General features: G+C 46.1%; 1 protein-coding gene across 1 annotated transcript; it reads right to left on the reverse strand.

Annotated features, from left to right (window-relative positions):
* Positions 1–272: 272 nt before the first annotated feature.
* Positions 273–8,606, reverse strand: SNX32 (sorting nexin 32). Its single transcript, XM_007461981.1, has 13 exons — positions 8,571–8,606; positions 4,031–4,135; positions 3,569–3,679; positions 3,327–3,448; positions 3,008–3,131; positions 2,744–2,848; positions 2,444–2,549; positions 2,206–2,281; positions 1,947–1,986; positions 1,089–1,175; positions 824–983; positions 663–748; positions 273–337 (listed from the first exon to the last, which is right to left on the reverse strand). Exons 1-13 carry the CDS (start codon positions 8,604–8,606, stop codon positions 284–286), a joined length of 1,212 nt encoding a protein of 403 aa, XP_007462043.1. The 3' UTR covers positions 273–283.
* Positions 8,607–27,732: the final 19,126 nt, after the last annotated feature.

A 27,732-nucleotide genomic window follows, 5' to 3' on the forward strand; every position in this document is an offset into this window, starting at 1 on the left:
TTGTGAACAAGCTGGAGACAAATGAACTCTGGGGCCAGAGGTGGGATGAGGCTGCCCCATATCCTCTGGGGAGGGAGGTCAGGGCCCCTGGGTTTCCCCAGGTTAGGGCTCTGCTTACCTGTGGCCAAGTGTGGTGCCCATGCTACCCTATCTTGCAGGGCCTGGCACCTTGGGGTAGGGTTAGGCCTTGCCCCGAGAAGTCATGGGGCATGGTGAGTGGCTCCTGGGGTGGGGAAGGAGGCATCTTGCTGGGGTGGGAGGTCAGCGGGGCACTCTGGTGGCTCTAAGGTTCCCCCTTGAGGATGACAAGGGTGTTCCGGAGAAGCAGGGTGCTGGCCTGCAGAGGAGAGATTCTTGACGGCTCCCATCTGCTGCTACCCCCTCTGTTGCCCCACCTTGGGTAGCCCCTCTGTCCCTATCCCTGTCCTCAGCAATAACAGCTACCATTTATTGAGGCCTCACTACCAATGACAGAAGGGAATGGTCCTGATCCAAAATGGGGAACTGTGGTCCTGAACAGCTGGGACTGCTCCTGGCAGCCTGACCTCCCCGCAAGCTCCACCACACCCCCCATGCACCAAGACACTTGATAAGGGCCTAGAGGCCCAGGGGTGGGAGGCCAGGAAAGCAGCAGGAAGGCTCGGTGAGGCTGGAGGGCTCACCTTAGCGTGTTTGAGCTCCAGCTCCGCCAGCTCGATGAGGTTCTTGCGGAAGGAGGAGACGCGGCGGGATCTGAAGTCCATGAGCTCTGGAGAAGAGAGGAATGGGGACCCCGGCAGAGTCAGCAGTGCAGTGGCAGGGGCTCCAGGGCCGTGGGGCTTACCCTGCTTGGCTGAGTCGGAGAGGCGTTCAAAGCGCTGGCAGCACAGCTGCTGGTGGCTCTCGGCGGTCCGCACCTCCCGGTTCCTGGTGCGCGCCTTGTCCAGTGCCTTGTTGGCGTTCTCATAGTCTGCCAGTGCCCGCAGCCGCCGGTACAGCAGGTCCTGGGGCCGGCAGGGGCACAGGATCCCTGGCCCATGGCCCTTGCCTACCTGCCCACCCTCCCTGGTGGCTCCAGCCCTGAGGTCTGCTCTGGGGCCACCTCTCACCTTGGCTGCCTGTGAGTCGCGCATGTAGTACCTCAGCATGTCCGACAGCTTCAGGTCCTCGTCAGAAGCCACTCGGCCCTCCAGTTTCTGAATTAGGAAAGTGGAGGCTGGGGAGGGAGCTGGTGGGGGGGCAGCTAAGGGCTGGGGGTGCTGCTGTTCATCTAAATACCAAGTAGGGTCACTTGATACCCACGCTATGTCAAGCCCTGTGGTTCAGGGGAGCAGGCCAGGGAAGGCTTCACAGAGGAGGTGGCATCTGATCTGGATCTTGGGGATTGAGTAGGGCTTAGACGACAGCCAAAGGCTTTGCAGGTGTGCAAGCCTGGTATGTTTTCAGGGAACCATAAGTTCAGTGGGGCACTTGGGCAGCAGTGGGCCAGATCACAACAGGCTTAAGATGCAAGCTAGGGACTTTGGGCTTTGTGTCTTGGGTAGTTTCTAGGAGGGATAGGGTCGCTGAAGGGCCCTGAGCAGGGAAGATATGGGGTCCCACGGACACTTTAGGAAGACTGGCACACTCTGGTGACTTTCTTGGAGAGGAGTTCAGGAAGAGTGTGTCTGGGGCAGGATGCTGGCAGCGCAGAACAGTCTGCCAGAGGCACATGGCACATCCTTGTAAGTGCCTCGCCAAGCCCACTTCCCACCTCCCCCATCACCACACACCCACACTTGAGGCTGGATCCCTGTCTCCACTCCATCTCTTATTAAACTAGTCTGCAGAGTGAGTCCAGGGCCTCACTGAGCCCAAGTTATCACTGAACATTCCAAAATGACCCTGGAGCTTTCCCCTCTCCCGGGACACTCTCTTCCCTGCAAAGGATCATTGGGTGGCCTTTCAACACAGAAGGCAGTACTCACCCTTAGTCGTTCAAAGAGCTCTGCCAATTTGAGGAAGCTCCTAGGAGGTGGTGGGGAGGAGTTAGGGCAGGGGTCTTAGGGGTTGCTTAAAGCTTTCCTGCCCTGGGGAACCTTCCCTCTCTTTCTCTCCCAAAGCCCAAGAGGAGCTTCTGCATCTCCCACTAGAGCTGATAGTAGGCTTCCATGGAGTGACCCCTCACGGACAGACACAGTATTACAGGCAAAGAAAGAGGGCAGAGGGGCAAGAGGGAGTCCTCACGTCTTTAGCTGGTTGACTTCCTGTGTTCCCAGACTGCTCAGTGCGGCTGAGATAGGGATATAATCATCTGCCAGGCCTGTTGGGGAAGAGCCGTCTATCAGAGCCCCTTGGTCTGCACGTCAAGCCCCACCCCTGGTGTTTGTGGCCACGGACAGACACAGGGCATTTCCTGCTCTCTCCTCTCCCCTGGGGAGTAGGGCCACTGGGGAGAATCCAGGGCCCCTGGGGCCCTGCGTACACTTGTGAGAGTGCATGACTCGGTCTGCGCGAAGGCAGGCATCCCGGATGCGGGTGTGGTACTCCAGCAGGAAGGTCCTCTCATGCTCGAAGAAGTCATCCACCTCCTAAGGGAGCCAGACAGGACCCACTCACACTGAGTCACCAGGAGCAGTGCAGTCTTGGGCTCCCGAGCGTGGCACAATCTCCCTCTAGGCAGGGCCCCATCAGTGGCTTCCCTCCCACAGGGACCCAGGGTCTCAATCCTTGCTGGGGACTTGAGGCCCTGGGTTGAATCCAGAGAGGGGGCCCCCCAAGTCACCTTGAGTCCTGACATGCCAGTGATGAGGGCTTCATCTGCAGACTTCACAATATTCCTCAGAAACCCCCCAAAGAGCTCCTTCCTGTTCTTTCCTCGGACACTCAGCTGAGGCACACATGGGGACGGTGCGACGTCAGGGTGGGCATTTGCACCTCCCACCCCGGGCATATACCACTCGCCGAGCTGATGAGACAGAGGCCTGAGCCCACTTAGAGCCTTGCCCCCCACCCCCAGGGGGGACCCCAGCTCTGTGGCCCAGCTCACATCCTGGCCATATTCCAAAAAGACAAAGAAGTTATGGTCTCGACGCAGGGTGGGGTGGGCCGCCAGGCGCTGCAGAAAGACTTCATGCATCGCAACTGTCTTCTTAAAGATGGCCAGATACTCCCTGCAGAGGACGGCAGGCAGCTCGTGGGCCCTCCCTGGCTCCTTCCCCACTCCTGCCCCTTCCCCCTCGGCAGCCCTGGAACGAGGAGCAGGGTCCTAAGCATCCACAGGGGACAGTCAGGGGAGAAACCCTGGGGCTGTCAGGAGAGGCTGGGCTGGGGCTTTGTCACAGACAGGAACGGGAGGCGGCACTCACGCTTCCAGCTCCTCCTTCATTTTGGCAAACTCTTCCCGTGTGATAGAGCTGTCTCCCTCACCCAACTTCTGCAGTTTTTCCCTTGAAGCCTCAAAGTCTGGCCTTGGAGGGGCTGGGGGGATCTGCTCCAAGGAGGGACAGAGCTGGAAGTCCTCTCATCGTAGAGAAGGCCGTCACCCACACCCCTAAGCCTGGCCCAGCCTCCCAGCCTCCCCCTGGTGCCCAGGCCGGCCCCTCCTCACAATGAGACCGGCGTACTCCTCGTTTTCCACGTAGGCATTGTGTAGCCAGATGAACTCCTCATGATGTCGCACGACTGAGAACTCGGTCCGGGCGAAGTGAGGGACGCAGCTCTGGAAGCCAGGGAACCTAGCTGAGGTGTCTTTCCTCCCCTGCTCAAACCCTATACCCATCAAGCTTCCTGGGCACCCACTTTTGAGCCTCTCCAATCCCACATCCCAGGGGAGGCCCAAGTTGGGGCTCACGCGTCCATGACTACCCTCAGGAAGGTGGACAGGGGATGGTAGTACTTGGGGCCTTAGGCAGGCAAAGGCTGTACGAGACTAGACAAGATGCCCTCTTTCTCAGAGGGCCAGTGGCCTAGAGCCAGGCTGAGGAGCCGGGCCCAGAGGCTACGCAGGCATCTGCACGCCGGCCTCCTGAAGCAGCCATCTGAACGCCCCCCTGCTCCGGCGCAGCCTCACCTTGGTTTGAACAGTGAATTTCACCTTGTCCCGCTCGCTGACGGCATCAGAGATCTCCACCTGTAAGGAGCTGTCTCCCTGCAGGTCCGGGGACATGGAGGAGGGCTGTGGGGGAAGGGAGGTCCCTGACATGACTGACCACCCCCCCCCATCCTCGCCGCAGTCTTCTGGTCCTCCTGCAGAGCCCGCCTCAGCAGCATTATTTCCACCATGCCCTGGGGTCGCCGGCTGTTCCCCCCACCACCTCCCGAGGGATCCTGATAAGTCACTGCTCAGGGATTCACAATGACACTTTCCCACTCTGCCATCCTCTGAAGTAGGCAGAACTCTCCCCGTTTGATAGGCCTGGAAGCTGTGACCACCAGAGAGGTGAAATAACTTGGCCCAGATCACACAGGTGCAAAGTGGCAGGGCCAGATTTGAACAGAGTTTCTCGGTTCCAAACCCCATGCACTTCCTCAGTTACCTGCCCACCCCTTCTCAGCTGGTTACCTCAGGTACCTTTCACCAGGTGTAAAGTGAGCTGGATAAGATGGCACTGACTTGGAGGCCAAGCACTTGTATTTTTTTTCTAAGTGAAAAGATCCCTGAGGCACCAAGTTACTAGTTCATTCTTACACTGAGCTATCTCAACAAGCATTTAGTGAACACCTGCTATGTGCACACCATTGTGCCAAGAGGTACTAGGGAGAGAGGTAGAGGCTCAGAAGCCACTCTCCCTTCAAGTACTACTCACCAGTATATAAACTGACACCTGCCCACCTCTCACACTCAGAGGCCTCCCTCTCTCCTCTCACAGGCTTTAGCACTTATTTGGGACACTGTGGGACCACTCTTAGACTTCTAGCACCATAGATTAATTTTACCTGGCCTTGAGCCTCATATCAATGCAGTTACACAGTATATACTATTTTGTGTCCATGTTCTTTAGTGAGACCCATCTATGTCATTGAGTGCAGTGTTTCTTTTTCATTGCTGTGTAGTGTTCCATCATATGACCGTATCGTAGTTTATCCATTCTACTGTTGGTGGTCTTTTGGATTATTTCAAGTTTGGGGCTATTATGAATAAAGCTGCCATGAACATTCTTGCATATATCTTTTGAGTGACCTAAGTACTCATTTCTGTTGGGTACGAGAATGGCTTTGTCAGAGGGTAGGCATGTGTTTAAAACGCTTTCATAGATACTGCCAAACAGTTTTCCAAGGTGACTGTACTAATTCACACTCCCTCCAGCATTGAATGAAAGTTCCAGTTGCACCACATCCTTGCCAATACTTAGAACTGTTAGTCCTTTTAATTTTAGCCTTACTGGTGGAGGTACAGTAATACTGCATTGTGAGGACTTCCCTGGTGGTCCAGTGGTTAAGACTCCATGCTCCCAATGCAGGGGGCCCGGGTTCAATCCCTGGTCGGGGAACTAGATCCCACATGCCACAACTAAAAGATCCCACATGCCGCAACTAAAAAAAAAAGATCCCACATGCCACAACAAAGATCCCGTGCGCAGCAACGAAGATCCCACATGCCACAACTAAGACCAGTGCCACCAAATAAATAAATACATCTTTTTTAAAAAAAATAGTGCATAGTGGCTTTAACTTGTATTCCCTGGTGAGAAATGATATTGAACACCATTTCATGTACCTATTAGACATTCAGATATCTTCTTTTGTAAACTGCCTATTCATGTCTTTTGCTCCTCCCTGCTATCCTCTTTTAAAAATCAGATCATCTTTCTCTTATTGATTTGTAGGAACTCTTTAAATATCCTGGAGACAAGCCCTTTGTCAGTTATATGTTTTGCCAATATCTCCTACTCTATGGGTTGCCTTTTTACTCTGTTAATGGCTTATAATTTTACAAGCTCAACATATCAATCTTTCCTTTTGTGGTTTGTGTACTCTTGAAGAAGCACTCCTACCCCAAGGTCATGAAGATATTCTCCTATTTTTTTCTTCTAGAAATTAACAGTTTTAGGTCTATGATCCATTTAATTCAACTTGTATGCAGTGTAAGGTATGGGTTGTGATTCATTTTTGCCCTATAAATAGCCCGTGATTTTACCACTATTTGTTTAAAAACACTATTTTTTCACTATTGATATGTTTTGGTAGAAAATCAATTGACCTCATAAGTGTGATCAGTTCTGTATTCTCTATTCTGTTCCATTGATCTATATATCTATACTTTTGATAATATCACACTCTTGATTACTGTAATTGACAAGCAACATTGAAATCAGGTAGAATTAACTTTGTTCTTTTTCAAAATCATTTTGGCTATTGTAGGTCCTTTGCATTTCCACATAAATTTTAGAATCAGCTTGTTAATTTCTACCCCCAAAGAACTTTCTGGGATTTGATTGAGATTACATTGAATCTATAGATCAAATTGAGAAGGACAGACGTTTTTACAATACTGAATCTTCCAATCCATGAACATGGAATATCTTTCCAGTGATTTAGGTCTTCTTTAATTTTTCTCAGTAATTATATATATATATATATACATTTATTTATTTGTTTATTTTTGGCTGCATTGGGTTTTGGTTGCTGTGTGTGGTTTTTCTCTGGTTGTGGCAAGCGGGGGCTACTCTTCGTTGTGGTGCGCAGGCCTCAGTAGTTGTGGCTCGCGGGCTCTAGACTGCAGGCTCAGTAGTTGTGGCACACGGGCTTAGCCTCTCTGCAGCATATGTAATTTTTTATTTTGCTTTTTTTTTTTTTTTTTTGCGGTACACGGGCCTCTCACTGTTGTGGCCTCTCCCGTTGTGGAGCGCAGGCTCCAGACGCGCAGGCTCAGCGGCCATGGCTCACGGGCCCAGCTGCTCCGCGGCATGTGGGATCTTCCTGGACCGGGGCACAAACCCGTGTCCCCTGCATCGGCAGGTGGACTCAACCACTGCGCCACCAGGGAAGCCCTGCCAGGCATATTCTTAACCACTGCGCCACCAGGGAAGCCCAGATGTTTGTTTTTTAACTGTAGTTTTTGTTCCATTCATTATTATTGTAATTACTGATATAGTAGGCTATAAACCTGCCATCTTTTTATTTTGTCTTCATCTCATCTGTTTTTTGTTCCTTTATTCTTTTTTTAAAATTAATTTTTATTGGAGTATAGTTGCTTTATTCTTTCTTGATTTCTGTTAGATTAGTCAAGTATTTTATGTTATTTCATTTTCTCTGTTATATTTGTACTTACATATTCATTTATTACTCTTTTCATTTCTCTATATTTATAGGAGAATTTTGAAGAAGCCAATGATTACTCTGGAGGACATGGTCTAATAACAGATTTTCAAAGAGTCTGGCATCTGCAAAGGTTAGGGGTGCACCCAACAGTTTGACAGCCCAGTATATCCTTAGAACACGTAGCATCCACTATTACTGGTAACAGTAATAGTAATATAATAGCTAACACTTATATTTGCTCTACCTATATGCCAGGCATTGCTCTAAGCATTTTATATATATTAACTATTTTTTTAAAGATTTTTTTTGATGTGGACCATTTTTAAAGTCTTTATTGAATTTGTTACATTATTGCTTCTGCTTTATGTTTTGGTTTTTTGACCACAATGCATGTGGGATCTTAGCTCCCCCACTATGGATAGAACCTGCACCCCCTGCATTGGAAGGCAAAGTCTTAACCACTGGACCGCCAGGGAAGTCCCTGTGTTAACTAATTTAACCATGAATATGAACATAGATAAACACTGAAACAGATGCTTTCTGTTCCATACTTTGGTCTCTCACCCCTCTCACTTCTTCAAATTCCACTGATCCCCATTCCTCACCTCTTGGCTTCTCCAACACCCCCATGGCAGGCTCTTCCTCTGTCCAACAGCCCCCCACCCCCAAAGTCTGGCTCATTGGTGCAATAGGCCCCCAAGTCCCCTGTCTCCTTCCTGCTTGATAACTGCTTGAGGGAGATGGGACTTCAAAGATGGACCACAGCTGCTCCATCCTTATTCTCAGTCACAGCCCACTAGGCACATTCCTCCTACCCCTAAAAGTGTGCACCTCTGTATGCCCCACCCCTAACCATCCTTGGCACAAGTATGCTCAGAAACTATTTGTTGAATGAAGTCAATAGAAAAGAATGAATGGTCTCATGATTACATGAACATAGATACACAAGTGAAGCCATTAGTGCTGAACAGTATTCCCCCACCTTGGGAAAGGAGGAGGGTACTCCAGCCCCTTCTCAATTCCTAACATCCTTCCTTCTTCCCCAACAAACCAGCATGAGTCGGTCCTGGGAAGGGGATGAGTAAGAGTGACGGGTCCTTTTCCATCTGTCGGGGCCACGGTAAACCCTACCTCTTTGACATCCTCACCAGCCCCCATGCTGATGCCACAGAAGCGCCCCACCCCATTGCTCGGGTCTCGTCTTTCTCTAGCTCATGCGTGGGCACGAACACACACTCACTCACACACACACACATACACACACACACACACACCATTCCCTGATTGGGCATCACTGGGTATCATGGAGTGAGGTGAAGTTTGGGAAGGTGTTTGCATCCTTTCTGTACCTTGCTCTCCTTCCCAGCCTCTAGATGCTCCTCCATCACTCTCGTTCTCGACTACAGCACACAAGAATTCCGCGGCGGGTCACTGCCCGCGCGCTCCCATAGGTTGGTCCCCGGTAAATCGCCCCGTGGAACGGACCCAGTGGGGATCCTATCAGCTGACAGAGGTATTCTTCCCTCCCTGCCAAGAAGTCACCTGGAGCCGGGCGTGGTTCCACGCCGTTCCCTCGCAGCCGCGCCTTTTGATTGGGTAGCAGGTTTACCGTGCGGGACGCCATTGGCTGCAACGCCTGTCGTTCCTGTGCCCGGGCCCCATTTTTTTTTTTTCGGGCCCCAGCTTTTAAGGGGCAGCGCGGAACTGAGAAGGCCGGGAACAGCCGACAGCGTGGGGGATGGAGTCGGGGGGGGCAGGGGGGGCTCTAGGATCGCAGAGGTCTACTGTCGCGTCAGCCCACGCCCCAGGCTGGCTGACTCCCGCCCGCCGCCCCTCTGGGCCGCGCCTTCTAACGGCCTGGCGCGGCCTGCGCGTGCGCACTACCCTAGTCTCCCGCGCTCCAGGCGGTGGGCGGGGCGGCAGGCCAGAGGGCTGGGTGGGAGGGTGGGGTGGGTGAAGGGAATGGGGAGCCGCGTTTGAGGTGGCAAGGGCTAATGTCTTTGGAGAAACGGGTTCCGTTTGGACATCCGCTCTGGGACATGAGGGAGTGGCTGGGTAAGCCGCAAAGGGCGGCGAGGGGGCGCGACAGGGCCCGAGGCCAGGGCGCCCGAGGCCAGGCGCGGACCCGCGGGCGGTCGCAACTGGAGCCTAGAAGCAGAGGGGCGCAGACGATGCGAGAAAAATTGTGGATGCCCTGGAACGGGCTCATCGTGATCGGGAAGAGAATGGAGCTCCTAGGTAGAAACACGCAAAAGCCTAGGATGTGGGACCCGAAGCTTGAGTCTGACGACTGGAGACTGGAAGATGTGGAAAAGGCAGTCTTGAGAGGAAAGTCAGGCCAGAGACAGGAAAGGATGGATGTGAAACGAGTGCGCAATGTAGCAAGCGCATTACAGGCTTCCGCGGGTTTGCGGAAAGACAACTCGAAGGAGGTGTGGGGAAAGCAAGAAGTCAGACACGAAATAAAGGCTGAATCTGAGGATGCAGAGACTACAGCGGGGTCTAGGGGGGGATCTGGGTTTAAAGAGAGGTTGAAGTTTACTGGAGTGGAAACCAGTGGAGAGGACTCGAGATCCAGAGGATACGAACTAGGGCAGAATGCGGAGGAGCTGAGGTCAAGTGGGGAGAAGCTGAGGTCAGGTGGAGAGAAGCCGAGGTCGAGTGGAGAGAAGCTGAGGTCAGGTGGAGAGAAGCCGAGGTCAAGTGGAGAGAAGCTGAGGTCAGGTGGAGAGAAGCCGAGGTCGAGTGGAGAGAAGCCGAGGTCGAGTGGAGAGAAGCTGGTGTTCAGCGGGGAAAGGCGGGGATCCAGGGGAGAGAAGCTGGGGACTAGTGGAGAGAAATTGGAGGGTTCAAGAATGGGGAGCATAAATGAAGAGAAAATTGAAAGAGTGGTGGAAGTTACTGGTGATGAAAGATTGACAGAAATTACTGATGCTGAGATGGACATTCCTTTTGAAAAGGTAGAGGAGAACAATGAAGAGACTGAGGAAGGGGTGGAGGTTGAGGAGGATGTCTTGGATGAAGTGAATGATAATACTGATGAATCCGTTTCTATGGAAGAGAAAGATTATAGACAAAGGTACCAGTGAATGAGGCAGATGAAGGATTTAAGGTAAAGAAGGAAAGAGAAGCAAATAAGGGAAGTATTGCAAGTCAGAGAGGAGAAATTAGAGACAAGCAGAACGTTACTGACCCTGAAGGGGTAAATATGAGAGGGAAAGGAGAGCATCTTTGCCTAAGAGAAGAGAGAGTGGGAATGAAGAGCCACTGGGGATGAAGGCGGAGACCAGGACCAAAGGAAGTGAAGAAGAGTGATAAAGAGGGAAATGGAACATTTTGAGAAGAAAGAGAAGATTCGTTAATGTGTTGATAGGTAGAGGAAAAGTGGACATTGGTTTCTTGGAAAAGAGCTGTGACTGAGGAGCTTATAGAGAAATGTTTGAGAAATGGATTTAGGATAGGCTAGAAGGATTTAGCTTAACACATGATTAGGTTTATGAGATGTAGGAGAATACATAGTGAGAAAAATGGAAAGGTACAGCAGGATAAGGATAGGTCATGGAGGTTGTGGACAGAGATGCAGGCTGGAGTGCAGTTTCTGAGAGAGGATCCTAAAGAATAATGAAGGGCTCCAAAGTGACAAAGGCAAGAGCAGAGATAAGAAAGTAAAGAAGTGAAAAAAAAAGTAAGAAGCCAAATCCCATAATAGTGATTATGTTTGTTGGATTTTAAAGCTATTTCCTTTACTATTTCTGTACCCTTCTCTCCCATGTAACCAATTTTACAGTGTAATGGGACAGACCTCTCGCAGGGCGCTGTATATCTGGACTGAGCCCAGCATCCCTGATCTTCCCTCTAACTAGCCCCCAGATTGTATCCAGAATAATTGCTGGGCTCCACTATTTTTTTATATATATACAAATGTATGTATGTATTTATTTATTTATTTATTTATTTATTTATTTATTCTTGGCTGCCTTGGGTCTTCGTTGCTGTGCGCGGGCTTTCTCTAGTTACAGTGAGTGGAGGCTACTGTTCGATGCGGTGTGTGGGTTTCTCATTGCAGTGGCTTCTCGTTGCAGAGCACGGGCTCTAGGCTTGTGAGCTTCAGTAGTTGTGGCATGCAGGCTCAGTAGTTGCGGCTCACGGACTGTAGAGCGCAGGTTCAGTAGTTGTGGCGCACGGGCTTGGTTGCTCCACAGCATGTGGGATCTTCCCGGGCCAGGGATTGAACCCATGTCCCCTGCATTGACAGGCGGATTCTTAACCACTACGCCACCAGGTAAGTCCCGAGTTCTACTATTTTTAAAAAAATATGTATTTATTTATTTATTTGACTGCATCGGGTCTTAGTTGTGGCACACAGGGATCTTTGTTGCAGCACGTGGGCTCTCTAGTTATGGTACGCAGACTCTAGAGCATGTGGGCTCAGTAGTTGAGGCGTGTGGGCTTAGTTTCCCTGCGGCATGTAGGATCTTAGTTCCCCCACCAGGGATCAAACCCACGTCCGGGTTTCTTAACCACTGGACCACCAGGGAAGTCCCTGGGCTCCACCTTTTTAATCACTTCACCATGATCACTATTTCCACAAGTTCCCCTTACCTCCACATCAAATTTGAATTTGAAGTGGTCTCAATTATTTTGTATTATTATTATTATTTCCATCTTTGACTTTTAATGATGCATCTAATCACATGGACTTTTGCCCTTGTGTCTGTCTCCTTTGGGGCTTTCTTTGATGTCTTCCACATGTCATCCACCATCCATTGTCACCCCAGGGAAGAGAGAAGATTCTCTGAGTATCTAGTGTCAAGGCATCAATACCAAGACTCTTGGGTAGGGATCTAAGAGGTGGCAAAAAGCAGTCATGGATACTTAGGATGAAAGGAATACGTCACCCTTTCTCCTCCACCTACTTTTTAAAGTCTATACAATTTCTAAGGGGTAGAAACTTCATCATATCATAAGTCTCATAATACAAATTTATAATAGCCTCATGTTTTTTAATTGTTAAGTTTTCTACACACCCCTACCTAATTTTCCCATCTCCAAAAGTGTTGTTAAACTCTATGCCATAATTTTTTCGTATAGTCAAACCTAACAGATAATCTATCGATTCCTTTTTTTTTTTTCCTGGAAATTTCCTTTTTGGAGTCCTTTGTCCTCTGGGTCTGATGTAGGGTGGCTCGTTCTAGGCTTGTTCCAGAGCTGCTTTCCTGAGCTTCTTAACACTTCTCTGTTTTTCTGTGTTGGTTCTCCTACTGCATGGATCTTAGATCTTCTTCCCCTTTTTTGTTTTACAGCCTCATTTTGGTCAACCACATCATCTAATAGCTTCCAAAGAAAGTAACCATGGGAGGTAAACTTTGTAACACCTTATCTATCTGAAAATATTGACTCTTCTCTCATATTTGACTGATAGTTTAACTGGGTGTGGGATTCTAGGTTGGCAATGTTTTTCCCTTAGATTTTCAAAGGCACGCTCTTCTAACTTCCAAGTGCTGCTATTTAAAAGTACAGTTTTGTTCTTTTTTAAACTCTGTGGATGTGATCTGTTTTCCTTTCATATGTAAATTACCTGTTTTCTACCACACCATGGCCCAACCTGCACTCTCATCCCATTTTCTGTGATTTTCAGGGTGTGGGAGCCTGCATTATACTCATTTTTTTTTTTCTACTTATGTCACCCTCTTTTTCTTCTACTCTCTGGATAGAAAATGTTATTAACTTTATCTTATCCTTTCTATTGGATTTTTAATTTTAACTCTCTTGTTCACTGATTGCTTCTTACTTTACATATAGCATTTCTGTTTTTGTTTCATGTACGTGTGCTCTTAGCTCTCTGAGGAATTTTCCTGGTTTTAAGTTTTCTTCTGGTTTTCACATTGTTTCCTCTGAATTCCCTTCCACCCTTTCTGGTGTGTGAGTGTGTGTGTGTGTGTGTGTGTGTGTGTGTGTGTGTGTGTTGTTGGAGGTTTTCCTCAAATGTTTGGTATTTGTCTATTCATATTTAAGAACAGGACACTGAGCAGAGCTAATTGGAAACTCTAGGTGTGCAGATGGGGTTTGTTCATTGATGCGCTTCATTCTAAGGTGACCGGAGAAGTGGGTTTTTTAGTGGGTACCCTCAAATGTCAGAATCTGTAGGTCACACTGCAGGAACTCTTCAGTTTCTCCAGAGAAGATTCTCCAGTCTCCTCTCTGGGGATTATTTGCATGGCCACCACTGTTGAGGTTCTGGCAGCAGGGCAAGGGGGATAGGGTTTTGGATCCAACATTCAGCACGCCTATTTTCACCCAGTCTTTTGTTTTCAGCTCAGTGCTCACCACTTCCTTCAGCTGTGCCTGGTGGCCCTGAGTCAATGTTTTTTTTTTTTTTTTTTTTTGTGGGGGGCCTCGATCAGAAGGACTTGGGCCCCCCACGAGCGGCGCCGGGGAGTGGGTCTTCCGTACGCCACATTTCCCGCGCCCCACCGCGGGGCGGGGATTCGGCGCTGGGCTCTTCCCTGTTCACTCGCTGTTACTGAGGGAATCCTGGTTAGTTTCTTTTCCTCCGCTGACTACTAATATGCTTAAATTCAGCGGGTCGCCACGTCTGATCCGAGGTCGCGAGTCAATGTTTTGAAGACTCAATTTCTCCAAAGAGTAAACCCTCTGATATCCCGCAAGGGGTCATTGCCAGGCTAAAAAGGCCTGGAGAGGGGATTTGTGAGTTTAACTGATTTATATACAGACTTCTAATCAATTTCCCTGTTTCCAGCTCCATGACCTTCTCCTTCCACCTGAAGTATCTGGTCCCTTCAGGTCCTGAACTTTTGGGGGGACAAGTAGAGTGAACTGTTACTCTTTTGGTTTGTATTCTCCTCTTTAAGTCCCAGCTTCCCACAGTCTGCTAAGTTAGTTCCCCCTCCATCTCCAACATTTTGTTGACCTCTCTGATCCACTGTTGTCTGCTCCCCTGCTCCTTTTGTCTTTGTGGTTTTATACCATATCTATTCCTTTATTTTCATCTTGGTGGGGTTTGGAGATAAACATATATATTTGTTCAATCTGCCATGTTTGATGAAAGTTCTCCGTTACCTTTTCATTGTTCTTAATCAAATTCTCAAAGAGTAACTGTTATTTTCCTCTTGCGGTACGCGGGCCTCTCACTGTTGTGGCCTCTCCCGTTGCGGAGCACAGGCTCCGGACGTGCAGGCTCAGCGGCCACGGCTCATGGGCCCAGCTGCTCTGCGGCATGTGGGATCTTCCCGGACTGGGACACGAACCCGTGTCCCCTGCATTGGCAGGCGGACTCTCAACCACTGCGCCCCCAGGGAAGCCCTCTTCTTCTTTTTTTTAAGATTCCACATATAAGCATTATCATATGAAATTTGTCTTTCTCTGTCTGGCTTACTTCACTTAGTATGATAATCTCTAGGTCCATCCATGTTGCTGTAAATGGCATTATTTCATTCTTTTTTATGGCTGAGTAATATTCCATCACACACACACACACACACACAGACACACACATACACATATATACACATACATACACACACATACCACATCTTCTTTATCCATTTATTTGTCAATGGACATTTAAGTTCCATGTCTTGGCTATTGTAAATAGTGTTGCAATGAACATTGGGGTGCATGTATGTTTTTCAATTATAGTTTTCTTCAGATATATGCCCAGGAGTGGGATTGCAGAATCATATGGTAACTCTATTTTCAGTTTTTTAAGAAACCTCCATACTGTTCTCTATAGTGGTTGTACCAATTTGCATCCCCACCAGCAATGTATGAGGGTTCCTTTTTCTCCACACCCTCTCCAGCATTTATTATTTGTAGGCTTTTTGATGATGGCCTTGCTATTTTCTTTATGAATTTTCCTGTGTGCAAGTGGCTAACACGATGAACAAATAAACTGTATTATTGTACTGCTACTGCAGTGTACAACAAACTGTCCCAAATCAGTTATTGTAAATATGCTATAATTTCTCATATCTTAAAAAAAACAAAACAAAACATTTTCTGGCCGCACGTTCCCCTCTAGTTACTGTCCCATTTTTCTTCCTCCCTGGGCTAGGCACAGAAGTGACCCCAAAAGATATATTCCTTTCCTAATCCCAGGGACCTGTGAATATTACCCCTGTGGCAGAAGAGTGAATGTTACTTTATATGGTAAAAGATGTGATTAAGTTAAAGACCTTGAGAGAAGGAGTTTATTCTGGATAATCTGGGTGAGCCCAATATGCCAGCACAGGTGTCCTTATAAGGAGAGGAACAGAAGGAGATCAGACACACACAGAAGAGGAGGAGGCAGTGTGACCCCAGAGGCAGAGACCGGAGTGATGCAGCCACAAGTCAAGGAATGTTAATAGCCACGAGAGGTTGGAAAGCACACAATAGGTTCTTCCCTAGAGCCTCTGCAGGGAGTGTGGCCTCTCCCAATACCTTGATTTGGGCCTCTAGAACTGTGAGAGAATAAATTTCTGTTCTTTTAAGCCACCGAGTTTGTGGTAATCTGTTACAGCAGCTCTAGGAAATTAATACACTCCCTTCACAGCTAAATTCCTCCAAAAAGTTATCTATGCTTACTTCTCCCCCATTCCCTTTTATCCAGTTTTACATATATCTATATGTATATATACATATATATTTTTTTGGCTGCGTTGGGTCTTTGTTGCTGCTCACGGACTTTTCTCCAGTTGTGGCGAGCTGGGGCAACCCTTCGTTGCGGTGCATGGGCTTCTCACTGTGGTGGCTTCTCTTGTTTCGGAACACGGGCTTCAGTTGTTGTGGCGTGTGGGCTCAGTAGTTGTGGCTCGCAGGCTCTAGAGCACAGGCTCAGTAGTTGTGGTGCATAGGCTTAGTTGCTCCGTGGAATGTGGGATCTTCCCGGACCAGGGCTTGAACCCGTGTCCCCTGCATCGGCAGGCGGATTCTTAACCACTGCACCGCCAGGGAAGACCTATCCAATTTTTATATTGGACATTTTAATATATACAGAAAAGTTGAAAGATTAGAGCAATAGACAATTAAATATTCTCTTCTAGATTCAGCAGTTGATAAGTTTGCCCTATTTGCTTTATCTCTATATATTTCAGCATATATCTCCTAAGAATAGAGACATTCTCCTACATACCCGTAATACCTAAGCAAATTAAAAAATTTTTTAATTTAATAAATTAAAAATTAAGAATAGGGCTTCCCTGGTGGCGCAGTGGTTGAGAGTCCGCCTGCCGATGCAGGGGACACGGGTTCGTGCCCCGGTCCGGGAAGATCCCACATGCCGCGGAGCGGCTGGGCTCGTGAGCCATGGCCGCTGAACCTGCGCGTCCGGAGCCTGTGCTCCGCAACGGGAGAGGCCACAACAGTGAGAGGACGGTGTACCGCAAAAAAAAAAAAAAAAAAAAAAAAAAAAATTAAGAATAATTCCCTAGTATCATCTAATATTCAATCTATATTCAAATGTCCTTCCTTGTCCCCAAAATATGTTTTATAAAATATTTCCTGTGGTCCAGGATCCAATCAAGGCTCATATGTTGAATGTGATTGTTAACTCTTTAATCTGCATTAATCTCCCACTTGTTTTTAACAACTTTGACTTTTTAACGAATTCTGACCTGTATTCTTATAGATGGCCAACATTATCGATTTACCTGATTGCATCCAGATGATGTCATTTAGCTGGATGTTCTATCTGCTATAGTTCTTGTATACCCAAAATTGGGGCTTTTGGCCCAGTTTCTTTCTCTGGAGCATTCATCTGAATCGGAGTTTCGCTTCTGTGGTTGTTTACTATCTATCTCTCCCCACTAGAATGTAAGCTCCATGAAGGAATGACATATGTCTGTTGGGTTACTTGTTCTAGTCCACTGTGTAACCAACACATCACAGGCACTCAGCATGTATTTGTGGTATGAATCAGTCCTTCACATTCAGTGACTTTACCTGTCTCAATACTATTTAACATCTATTGAGAAGTTACTGTAATAATTTATGCTGTTCCTTAGAATATCTCAGACTTTTTGAAGGCTCAAATGCCTGAAAATGTCTTATTCCACACTTGTCTAGGCTCGTCTAGGTAAAGAATTTCCTTCAGCAGTTCGAAGGCATGCCCCTTTGTTATCTCCTTTCAAGTATGGCCATCAAGCATCCAGATCTATTTTATGCTTGAGCCACTGTACACAACCAGGTGTTCAGTGTACGTGAGCTGTTTTCTTCTCCTTGGCTCCATTATTTCTGCTTATTTATCGATCAGAAGTTTATAGCCTGCTCTTTCTTCCATTCTCTAGGAGCTCTGATCTCATAGTTAAGACAATAAAGTAGAGATATTGGGTGTGAGCAGAGTTGTAAAGTTAAGCTGCAGAAGCCTATTAGTAGGATCTTTTTAACAAACGAGGATAGCTAACATTTACTGAATTCTTATAATAATCAGAATCATCTCATAGGCACCATGCTGAGCACTTTACATGTTCTCTATCATCTATTCCTTCCAACAACTCTCTGAGATAAAACTATCACTCTATCAGCTCTACCAACTAGAAACTTCCCCGGGGCCAGGCCCTGAACCTAGGCAGCCTGACCCCAGACCCGCATGGGAAACCGCTCTGCTGAACTGCCTCTGTGCTTACTAGCCAAACCCCACAACCTGTCCTCCTAGCCTGCCAAAGTGAGGTCTGCCATCCTGCTTGGGGGGCGGGGAGTGAGGCCGTGGAGCCACCCTTCCATTCCTTGAGTGAATGTTTGTTGTTTTTGCTTTGTTTTGTTTTTTGTTTTGTTTTTTAAATTTTGTTTTTGGCTGCCGCAAGGCGTGCAGGATCTTAGTTCCCAGACTAGGAATGGAACCCTCGCCCCCTGCAGTGGAAGTGCGGAGTCTTAACCACCGGACCGGCAGGGAAGTCCCAGTGAATGCTTGTTGAATGAGGGCTTCAGAGACAAGTTTTTACGAACATAAATGCCAAAAAAAATGATGTTTATTTTCTTTCCCAGATCTCTGCCTTCCCAAGACCACCCACTGCTGGCCTCCTCTGGTGATTATCTGAGTACCGAGAAATTGTTGCCTTTCTTATAAGAAGTCTGCACAGGCACCAGGTCAAGACGAGCAGTTTTCGGTTGTGTGTGTCTCTCAGATTGCTCCTCGCAGTATATAAATTGTGAGCCAAATAATCAGACTTGTTCTTTGGCTGGATTACATTTTCTCCTGGAATATCAGATGCATTCCACCAAGACCACAGAAAGAAAAAGTGATCAAGAAACTGTGACACCGCTTTGTAAGTGCAGATATTTTCAATCATTTGGGTAGTTACAACTTTACATATATATATATATATATATATATATATAATATCCTTTTTTACTAAACTTAACCAAAATGCACACATTGCAGGCAATTGAGAGCTCCTGAGTGATTTTATGTATTTTTATTATTGTTTCTTTGCATATTCCCAAAGATCCCTGTTTCTAACAACAGGTTGTATTAAAAGTGACATCATTGTTTGGCTTTTGTTCAAATGCCCTCTTGGTCGCATTAATTCATTCAGCCAGCACTGAAAACTCACCATGTGCTAGTTGGGAATGCAGCAAATATAAGGGACCAGGTTCTTGCCCTTTGCCTCCTGTCTATCTCACGTTGAGACAGATGTCTCAGTAAGCCAGTTACCACACATTGTGTGATGGGCTTGAAGGGACATAGGTACTAAGTGTGGTGGGAAACGCAGAGGAGGGAGGGCCTGACTCTGGGGGCTGGTTAGGGGGCTGATCAGAGAAGGCTTCATGGTGGAGATAACCATTTAAGGCTGGACTTCAAAGGGTGAGAAGGGGTTGACGTTGGGTGAGAAGAGAAACAAACATTCTAAGCAGAAAGAATAGTGTTGCTGATGTATGATGACTAGGAGCCGTGTGACTCGTTCTGGAAAAGATGAGAAAAGTAGTTTGGTTTGGCCGGAGCAGAGAAAGGATTATAGAGACTGGTAGGATGTGAGCTGGGGGAGAGCCTGGGGACAGCCTTGAATGCAGGACTAAGGAAGTTGGCCTTTGTTCTGCAGGTGACAGGGAGAATGACGCCAGCAGATCTTTGCTTTAAGTAATTTGCTGAGCCAAGAGATCGAATCAGCTGGGCGCAGTATGAGGGTGGGTCAAAGTGGGACACTAAGTAGCTCCCTGGCACAGAGTCCCCTGCTCAGTAAAGCAGGAGGTATGTTCATTAGATCGATGTAAGGAACAGTTCAGGGTTGAGGGGACGAGGCTATGAACTACGGCACAGAAAGTGGGGATGAAAACAAGAGGATAGACTGGAGAGGGTTTTAGGAGACCTATTTAACAGGATTTGCTGATTAATTGTGAATGACAGTGAGGAGGGAGGCACCAAGCTTACAGCTAATCGTGGCTGATATCTATCACCAAATGCTTACTTTGCAGTTAGGTGCTTTGCCTGCAGGATCTTCTTTACTCCCATAATCACCATATGAGCGGGGTTGTGTTATTATCTGCATTTTATAGATGAGGAAGTTGGAGCCTGGACTGGTCAATCAAAGTGACTAGGCAGGTACGTCACTTTGAACCTAAAGATTTGAACCCAAGGGAGGAACGTGAAGCAACCAACCAGGGAGCAGTTAATGAGTGGCAGATTCAGGCTGGAACCCACTGGAACCATCTACTACTCCCCAGATTCAGGAACAGGCTGCCCAAGCACCATATCAAGCCACAAACGTGTAGTGTTTGGATAGAATATTCTTAAAGCAGTTTTTAGAACGAACTGCTAATGTTTAAAAATCTAGAGTTCACATTAAAACCTGGGTTTCTGGTTTTTCTTGAAAAGTAAGAAGATCTGGCCACCCTGGGCCCATATGGCAACCCTTGCTGCCTGTCTGCATTCCTGTGCTCTGCAGTTGGCCAGAACCTGTCTGCCTGCCTGGGGTCCCTGCCCACCTTTGCAGGGGCCCGAGTTTGCTGGTCCAGTTTGATGCCAAGCTGTGCTTGTACATTTGATCTCGTGTCAAGCTGAGGCCTCCATTGATGACCAAATACTCTTTTTGAATGTTAGGGAATATAAGATAAAAACAGTAACGTGTTTTGCTTTGTTTGTTTTGTCTTTCATGCTGTGGGAATTGAGAAGAACTAAATACCCACCCATGCTTGAGTGCCCACAGGGAGGAGGGTTACATACAGGCAGTGTAGGCTAAAGGTGAATGGTCATGGTTCCTGAAACCAGCACCCATTAAAATGAAATATCCATCATCCCATGGAAAATGGCCAAAGTAGTGGCAGCTATACAAATCATGCTGTGATTTTTTTGTTTAATTTGTTTTGTAATTAATAATTTGCTTGAATTTTGAGCTGTGTACTTTGGATGTATTATAAGGAAGCTTCTAGAGAAAATGCGTGTGTGTGTGTGTGTGTGTGTGTGTGTGTGTGTGTGTATCGTAGCTTACATAGCTTGGAATTCTCTGCAGAAATTCAATTTCAGAACATTTTTAAAAGGTTTTATGACTTTACTAAAAGTTGAAAACATGTTTCCATACCATTAAGTTAGAATGTGAGGCACAGGATGGCAAACAGGTATCTGCCCATGTTAAATATTTTGTCCCATTTAAGATGCAACAAGGCCCATGGCAGCAATCAGTTTGGACAAATGATAGATTTTTATGCTTGTGTGAGTTTGTTCGCAATCTGAAAACTGCACTTAGAGACACAGGTTCAAACAGGTGCAAGGAACAGAGCTGACACCAGAGCTTCAGGAGTTTGGCGCCTAATCGGTGTGATCCCAGACAGTTTTCCACCATGCCTGGCTGCCTGATTCAGAGGCTGAAGAAAGGCAGCTGCTGCTGCTGGGCACCAATTTCTCAGAGGCCACTGGGTACCATTCTGGAATGGCCACTGGGTCTCAGAGGTTCATTGTCCATCTCACAAGGGTCACCCATCCTGTCAGACCACCCTGACCCAAATTTCAAGAGGCCAGCCCTGCAAGCTTTCCCTGAGAGCCTGAATTAATTGTACAAGGTTGGCATTGCAGATCAATTTGGCCTCAGGAGCCATTTCTACCCTGATCACTCAAGGCTTGCGAGGCCGTACCCTGGTGCTCCTTGGACTCTGACCCCTGCCTATTAGCACATTCTCATTCCTCCCTCCTCTCCTCCTCAGAGACTCCCCGGTGTGCACTCCCAGGGTGGGTCCCGGACGCGTGTTGTGGTCAGTTCTTCCATTCTCGGCTGTGTTGCCCAGAATCCACCATGTCTTATTGATATCGTATAGACAAGTGCCCGTACTAGGTGGTTGGCACTGTGCTGAGCCAGAGATACAACAGACAGGTGCCCCACCCTTGGAGACAAGAGGAGCACGGAGGCGCTCATTCCTGAACAACATAGCACTTTGTCAGAGTGCTCTAACAACTGGTTTTTTTTTTTTTACCCTTTCTCTATTTATTTATTTATTTTTAACATCTTTATTGGAGTATGATTGTGTTACAATGTTGTGTTGGTTTCTGCTGTATAACAAAGTGAATCAGCTATATGTATACATATATCCCCATATCCGCTCCCTCTTGCGTCTCCCTCCCACCCTCCCTATCCCGCCCCTCTAGTTGGTCACAAAGCACCGAGCTGATCCCCCCATGCAATGCAGCTGCTTCCCACTATAACAACTGGTATTGTATCTCAGTCACATTACAGTTTCATTTTTGTGGTGTGGCTTAAAAAGCCTAGGCTCCCCAAAAGATCCAGCCAGGTTCATGGTAAAATTCTACTACTTATTCATTCTTTAACAAATATTTATCAAGCACCTGTTATTTGCCAGACACTATTCCAGAAGTCACGATTGTAACAGAGAACAAAACTGACAGGTATCCCTGTTCTGTTGCTTACGCTACTGTAAGCAGGAGACAGAAAAATCGTGTCGATATGTAATATGAGCTAAGAATTTTGAAGAAAAACCAAGCAGAGTAAGGGAGAGCGAATGACAAGAGTGGGGTGTTTGGGCTGCTCTTTTAGATAATGTGGTTGGGGAAGGCCTTTCTGATGAGGTGACTCTCCAAGTGGGGCCCAGATGGAGGCGAGAGAGAAGTAGGAAGTCCATTTTGGAGGAAGTCCTTTTCAGGCAGGAGGACTCGCGGACAGCACCTCCCAGTGGCGAGTGCGTCTGGCCTGTCAGAGGAGCAGAAGTCACTGCCGGGACCTCTGCACTTCTTGGTTTCCTCCTCTGCAAGTCCATGGGCTTGTCATGAGGAACAGATGAAATCACTTATGTGGAAACATTTACGTAAACCATCAGGCACTGTATCAAAGTTATTCTCTTTATATTGACTTATCAAGTATTTGTAGAATGTCTAAATCATCATGGATTATAATTATTATATTGCGATTCTGCCCTATCATTTTTTTTATTGAGGTGAAATTCATATAACATATAATTAGCCATTTTAAAGTGTATGATCCAGTGACATTTAGTGCCTTCACACTGTTGTGCAACGACTACCTCTATTTAGTTCCAAAACTTTTTCATCACCCTGCCTTTTCATTTTTAATATTAGTTTGTGTTACCACTCTTGAAAAAGGACTTTTTCCCCCATATCTGACTGCCCTTCCTGGCTGGCCTTCACCAATTCTTATGATTCATCTATGTGTTTATTCAGCAGATTGTTTATCAGGCATCTGCTGTGCAGTAGGTACGTAGGTAGGTACTGGGGTTACAGGGGACACACAGGTCCCTGCATTTAGAGGGCTCATAATCCACTGGGGGATTTAGACAATGAACATAAGTTATCAGAAAATTGATTTAAATTATGATATAAATGCTTATAAGAAAAAATGTTTTGAAAATTATGTTTAAAATATTTGTGAAGTTAGTAAAGCTACCAGAAGTGAGATGCCACTAGCTATTAGAGCTTAGAATAACATGACTATATTTTTATCATCGTGCCTCTGGTTCAGAGACACTGGAGTGAAAGGTCACCTCAGGAAAGGGACCTGGATGATGTCAGGGCAGAGACTGGGCAGGCAGGCAAAGGTAGAAAGCAGTGGTACTTCATTCATTTCCTCCTGATAACAACCCTTTCAAGGACAGATACTGTTACCATGACTCCCATTTTATAGATGTGGAAACTGAGACTTAGAAGGTCCTGCCTTGCCTAATGCCACCTGGCGGCCCTTATAGCCAATGTTTCCCTTCAGCCATCTGTCCGGCAAAATGGAAAAGCATTTTGTCCAATAGAGGGCAGTCGCACACCTGGTTGGAAGAAGACGTGGAGGCACGCGCTGGGTTGGTCGGCATCCACCCAGCCCAGATGGCGTGCTCCCAGCCTTCCAGGGGAGGTGCTGCTAGGCTGGCCTCGGAGTCATTTCGCCAGACCTCCCCGGGTCCTGCCCTCCTGCCCACTCCCCTCCCACCCTCCCACCGAGACGCCTGACCCAGCAAGCTCTCAGCACCCTCGGGCCTTTTCATGCACACTGATGTGTGCATCTGTGTTTTCCTAGGTGATTGTTTCTTAATCATGCTGTGGAATAACAAATCAGGGCTAGGAACCCAAGTGACCTCAAGTGATGATCTAGTCATCACCGAAACATTGGTAGAGCCCCCCGGGCAGGAGTCCAGAAAATGCTAGTGTGATCCTCATGGCCACATGGTGCGGCGGTGCCACCGTGGTGCCACTGCAGCACGTCCATCATGTACGCACAATCTTGGGGTTTCTTTAGGCGGGATGACCTGGCAGCATTTCCACCCCACCCACAGCTAGTTTCGCTTTCCTAATGTTGTTAAAAAGTACCTTCTAACTGAGGTAAGGTGGTTGAACAGGTTCCAACATTTTACCTAGCTTTTTTATGTGATCATTGAAGATTTCTTCCTTCTAGTGGGTCTCTTTTCTCTTCTGTCTGGAAGATGCCCAGGACTGTCGTCTTTGGCATTTGTCCAAAGTCCAGGTTCTAATAGCTTTTGGACTGTGGTTTAATTTTAACCATAAAACCTTCTTTTGGAAGAATTACTTTTTAATCTGGAAAGAGCCAGTCCGATAGAGAGCAGAAACACCTCCTGCTGGGAATCAGTAGGCGAAGTTATGTTCATGTACTGCTGACATATCTCTTTTTAAAGGGAGGGGGACAGGCGCTGATTTGATGGGAAAAAATAAAAATGAAAATTGTGGATAGGTCAGTTTGGAGTACTGTTTTTTATTTTTTTTATTTTTTTTAACATCTTTATTGGGGTATAATTGCTTTACAATGGTGTGTTAGTTTCTGCTTTATAACAGAGTGAGTCAGTTATACATATATATATGTTCCCATATCTCTTCCCTCTTTGTCTCCCTCCCTCCCACCCTCCCTATCCCACCCCTCCAGACAGCCACAAAGAACTGAGCCGGTTTCCCTGTGCCATGCGGCTGCTTCCCACTGGCTATCTACCTTACGTTTGTTAGTATATATATGTCCATGTCTCTCTCTCGCCCTAACACACCTCACCCTTCCCCCTCCCCATATCCTCAAGTCTGTTCTCCAGTAGGTCTCTGTCTTTATTCCTGTTTTACCCCTAGGTTCTTCATAACATTTTTTTTTCTTAAATTCCATATATATGTGTTAGCATACGGTATTTGTCCTTCTCTTTCTGACTTACTTCACTCCGTATGACAGACTCTAGATCTATCCACCTCATTACAAATAGCTCAATTTCGTTTCTTTTTATGGCTGAGTAATATTCCATTGTATATATGTGCCACATCTTCTTTATCCATTCATCCGACGACGGGCACTTAGGTTGTTTCCATCTCCGGGCTATTGTAAATAGAGCTGCAATGAACATTTTGGTACATGACTCTTTCTGAATTCTGGTTTCCTCAGGGTATATACCTAGTAGTGGGATTGCTGGGTCATATGGTAGTTCTATTTGTAGTTTTTTAAGGAACCTCCATACTGTTCTCCATAGTGGCTGAACCAATTCACATTCCCACCAGCAGTGCAAGAGTGTTCCCTTTTCTCCACACCCTCTCCAGCATTTATTGTTTCTAGATTTTTTGATGATGGCCATTCTGACTGGTGTGAGATGATATCTCATTGTAGTTTTGATTTGCATTTCTCTAATGATTAATGATGTTGAGCATTCTTTCATGTGTTTGTTGGCAGTCTGTATATCTTCTTTGGAGAAATGTCTATTTAGGTCTTCTGCCCATTTTTGGATTGGGTTGTTTATTTTTTTGTTATTGAGCTGCATGAGCTGCCTGTAAATTTTAGAGATTAATCCTTTGTCAGTTGATTCATTTGCAAATATTTTCTCCCATTCTGAGGGCTGTCTTTTGGTCTTGTTTATGGTTTCCTTTGCTGTGCAAAAGCTTTGAAGTTTCATTAGGTCCCATTTGTTTATTTTTGTTTTTATCTCCATTACTCTAGGAGATGGGTCAAGAAGGATCTTGCTGTGATTTATGTCATAGAGTGTTCTGCCTATGTTTTCCTCTAAGAGTTTGATAGTTTCTGGCCTTACATTTAGGTCTTTAATCCATTTTGAGCTTATTTTTGTGTATGGTGTTAGGGAGTGATCTAATCTCATACTTTTACATGTACCTATCCAATTTTCCCAGCACCACTTATTGAAGAGGCTGTCCTTTCTCCACTGTATATTCCTGCCACCTTTATCAAAGATAAGGTGACCATATGTGCATGGGTTTATCTCTGGGCTTTCTATCCTATTCCATTGATCTATCTTTCTGTTTTTGTGCCAGTACCATACTGTCTTGATTACTGTAGCTTTGTAGTATAGTCTGAAGTCAGGCAGCCTGATTCCTCCAGCTCCATTTTTTGTTCTCAAGATTGCTTTGGCTATTCGGGGTCTTTTGTGTTTCCATACAAATTGTGAAATTTTTTGTTCTAGTTCTGTGAAAAATGCCAGTGGTAGTTTGATAGGGATTGCATTGAATCTATAGATTGCTTTGGGAAGTAGAGTCATTTTCACAATGTTGATTCTTCCAATCCAAGAACATGGTATATCTCTCCATCTGTTTGTATCATCTTTAATTTCTTTCATCAGTGTCTTATAATTTTCTGCATACAGGTCTTTTGTCTCCTTAGGTAGGTTTATTCCTAGATATTTTATTCTTTTTGTTGCAATGGTAAATGGGAGTGTTTTCTTGATTTCACTTTCAGATTTTTCATCATTAGTATATAGGAATGCCAGAGATTTCTGTGCATTAATTTTGTATCCTGCTACTTTACCAAATTCATTGATTAGCTCTAGTAGTTTTCTGGTAGCATCTTTAGGATTCTCTATGTATAGTATCATGTCATCTGCAAACAGTGACAGCTTTACTTCTTCTTTTCCGATTTGGATTCCTTTTATTTCCTTTTCTTCTCTGATTGCTGTGGCTAAAACTTCCAAAACTATGTTGAATAAGAGTGGTGAGAGTGGGCAACCTTGTCTTGTTCCTGACCTTAGTGGAAATGCTTTCAGTTTTTCGCCATTGAGGATGATGTTGGCTGTGGGCTTGTCATATACGGCCTTTATTATATTGAGGAAAGTTCCCTCTACACCTACTTTCTGCAGGGTTTTTATCATAAATGGGTGTTGAATTTTGTCAAAAGCTTTCTCTGCATCTATTGAGATGATCATATGGTTTTTCTCCTTCAATTTGTTAATATGGTTAATCACATTGATAGATTTGCGTATATTGAAGAATCCTTGCATTCCTGGAATAAACCCCACTTGATCATGGTGTATGATCCTTTTAATGTGCTGTTGGATTCTGTTTGCTAGTATTTTGTTGAGGATTTTTGCATCTATGTTCATCAGTGATATTGGCCTGTAGTTTTCTTTCTTTGTGACATCCTTGTCTGGTTTTGGTATCAAGGTGATGGTGGCCTCGTAGAATGAGTTTGGGAGTGTTCCTCCCTCTGCTATATTTTGGAAGAGTTTGAGAAGAATAGGTGTTAGCTCTTCTCTAAATGTTTGATAGAATTCGCCTGTGAAGCCATCTGGTCCTGGGCTTTTGTTTGTTGGAAGATTTTTAATCACAGTTTCAATTTCAGTGTTTGTGATTGGTCTGTTCATATTTTCTATTTCTTCCTGATTCAGTCTTGGCAGTTTGTGCATTTCTAAGAATTTGTCCATTTCTTCCAGATTGTCCATTTTATTGGCATAGAGTTGCTTGTAGTAATCCCTCATGATTTTTTGTATTTCTGCAGTGTCAGTTGTTACTTCTCCTTTTTCATTTCTGATTCTATTGATTTGAGTCTTCTCCCTTATTTTCTTGATGAGTCTGGCTAATGGTTTATCAATTTTGTTAATCTTCTCAAAGAACCAGCTTTTAGTTTTATTGATCTTTGCTATTGTTTCCTTCATTTCTTTTTCATTTATTTCTGATCTGATTTTTATGATTTCTTTCCTTCTGCTAACTCTGGGGTTTTTTTGTTCTTCTTTCTCTAATTGCTTGAGGTGCAAGGTTAGGTTGTTTATTCGAGATGTTTCCTGCTTCTTAAGGTGGGCTTGTATTGCTATAAACTTCCCTCTTAGAACTGCTTTTGCTGCATCCCATAGGTTTTGGGTCGTTGT

This window comes from Lipotes vexillifer, unplaced genomic scaffold (assembly GCF_000442215.2).
Source record: "Lipotes vexillifer unplaced genomic scaffold, Lipotes_vexillifer_v1.1 scaffold1129, whole genome shotgun sequence".
In the NCBI taxonomy this organism is placed as follows: Eukaryota; Metazoa; Chordata; class Mammalia; order Artiodactyla; family Lipotidae; genus Lipotes; species Lipotes vexillifer.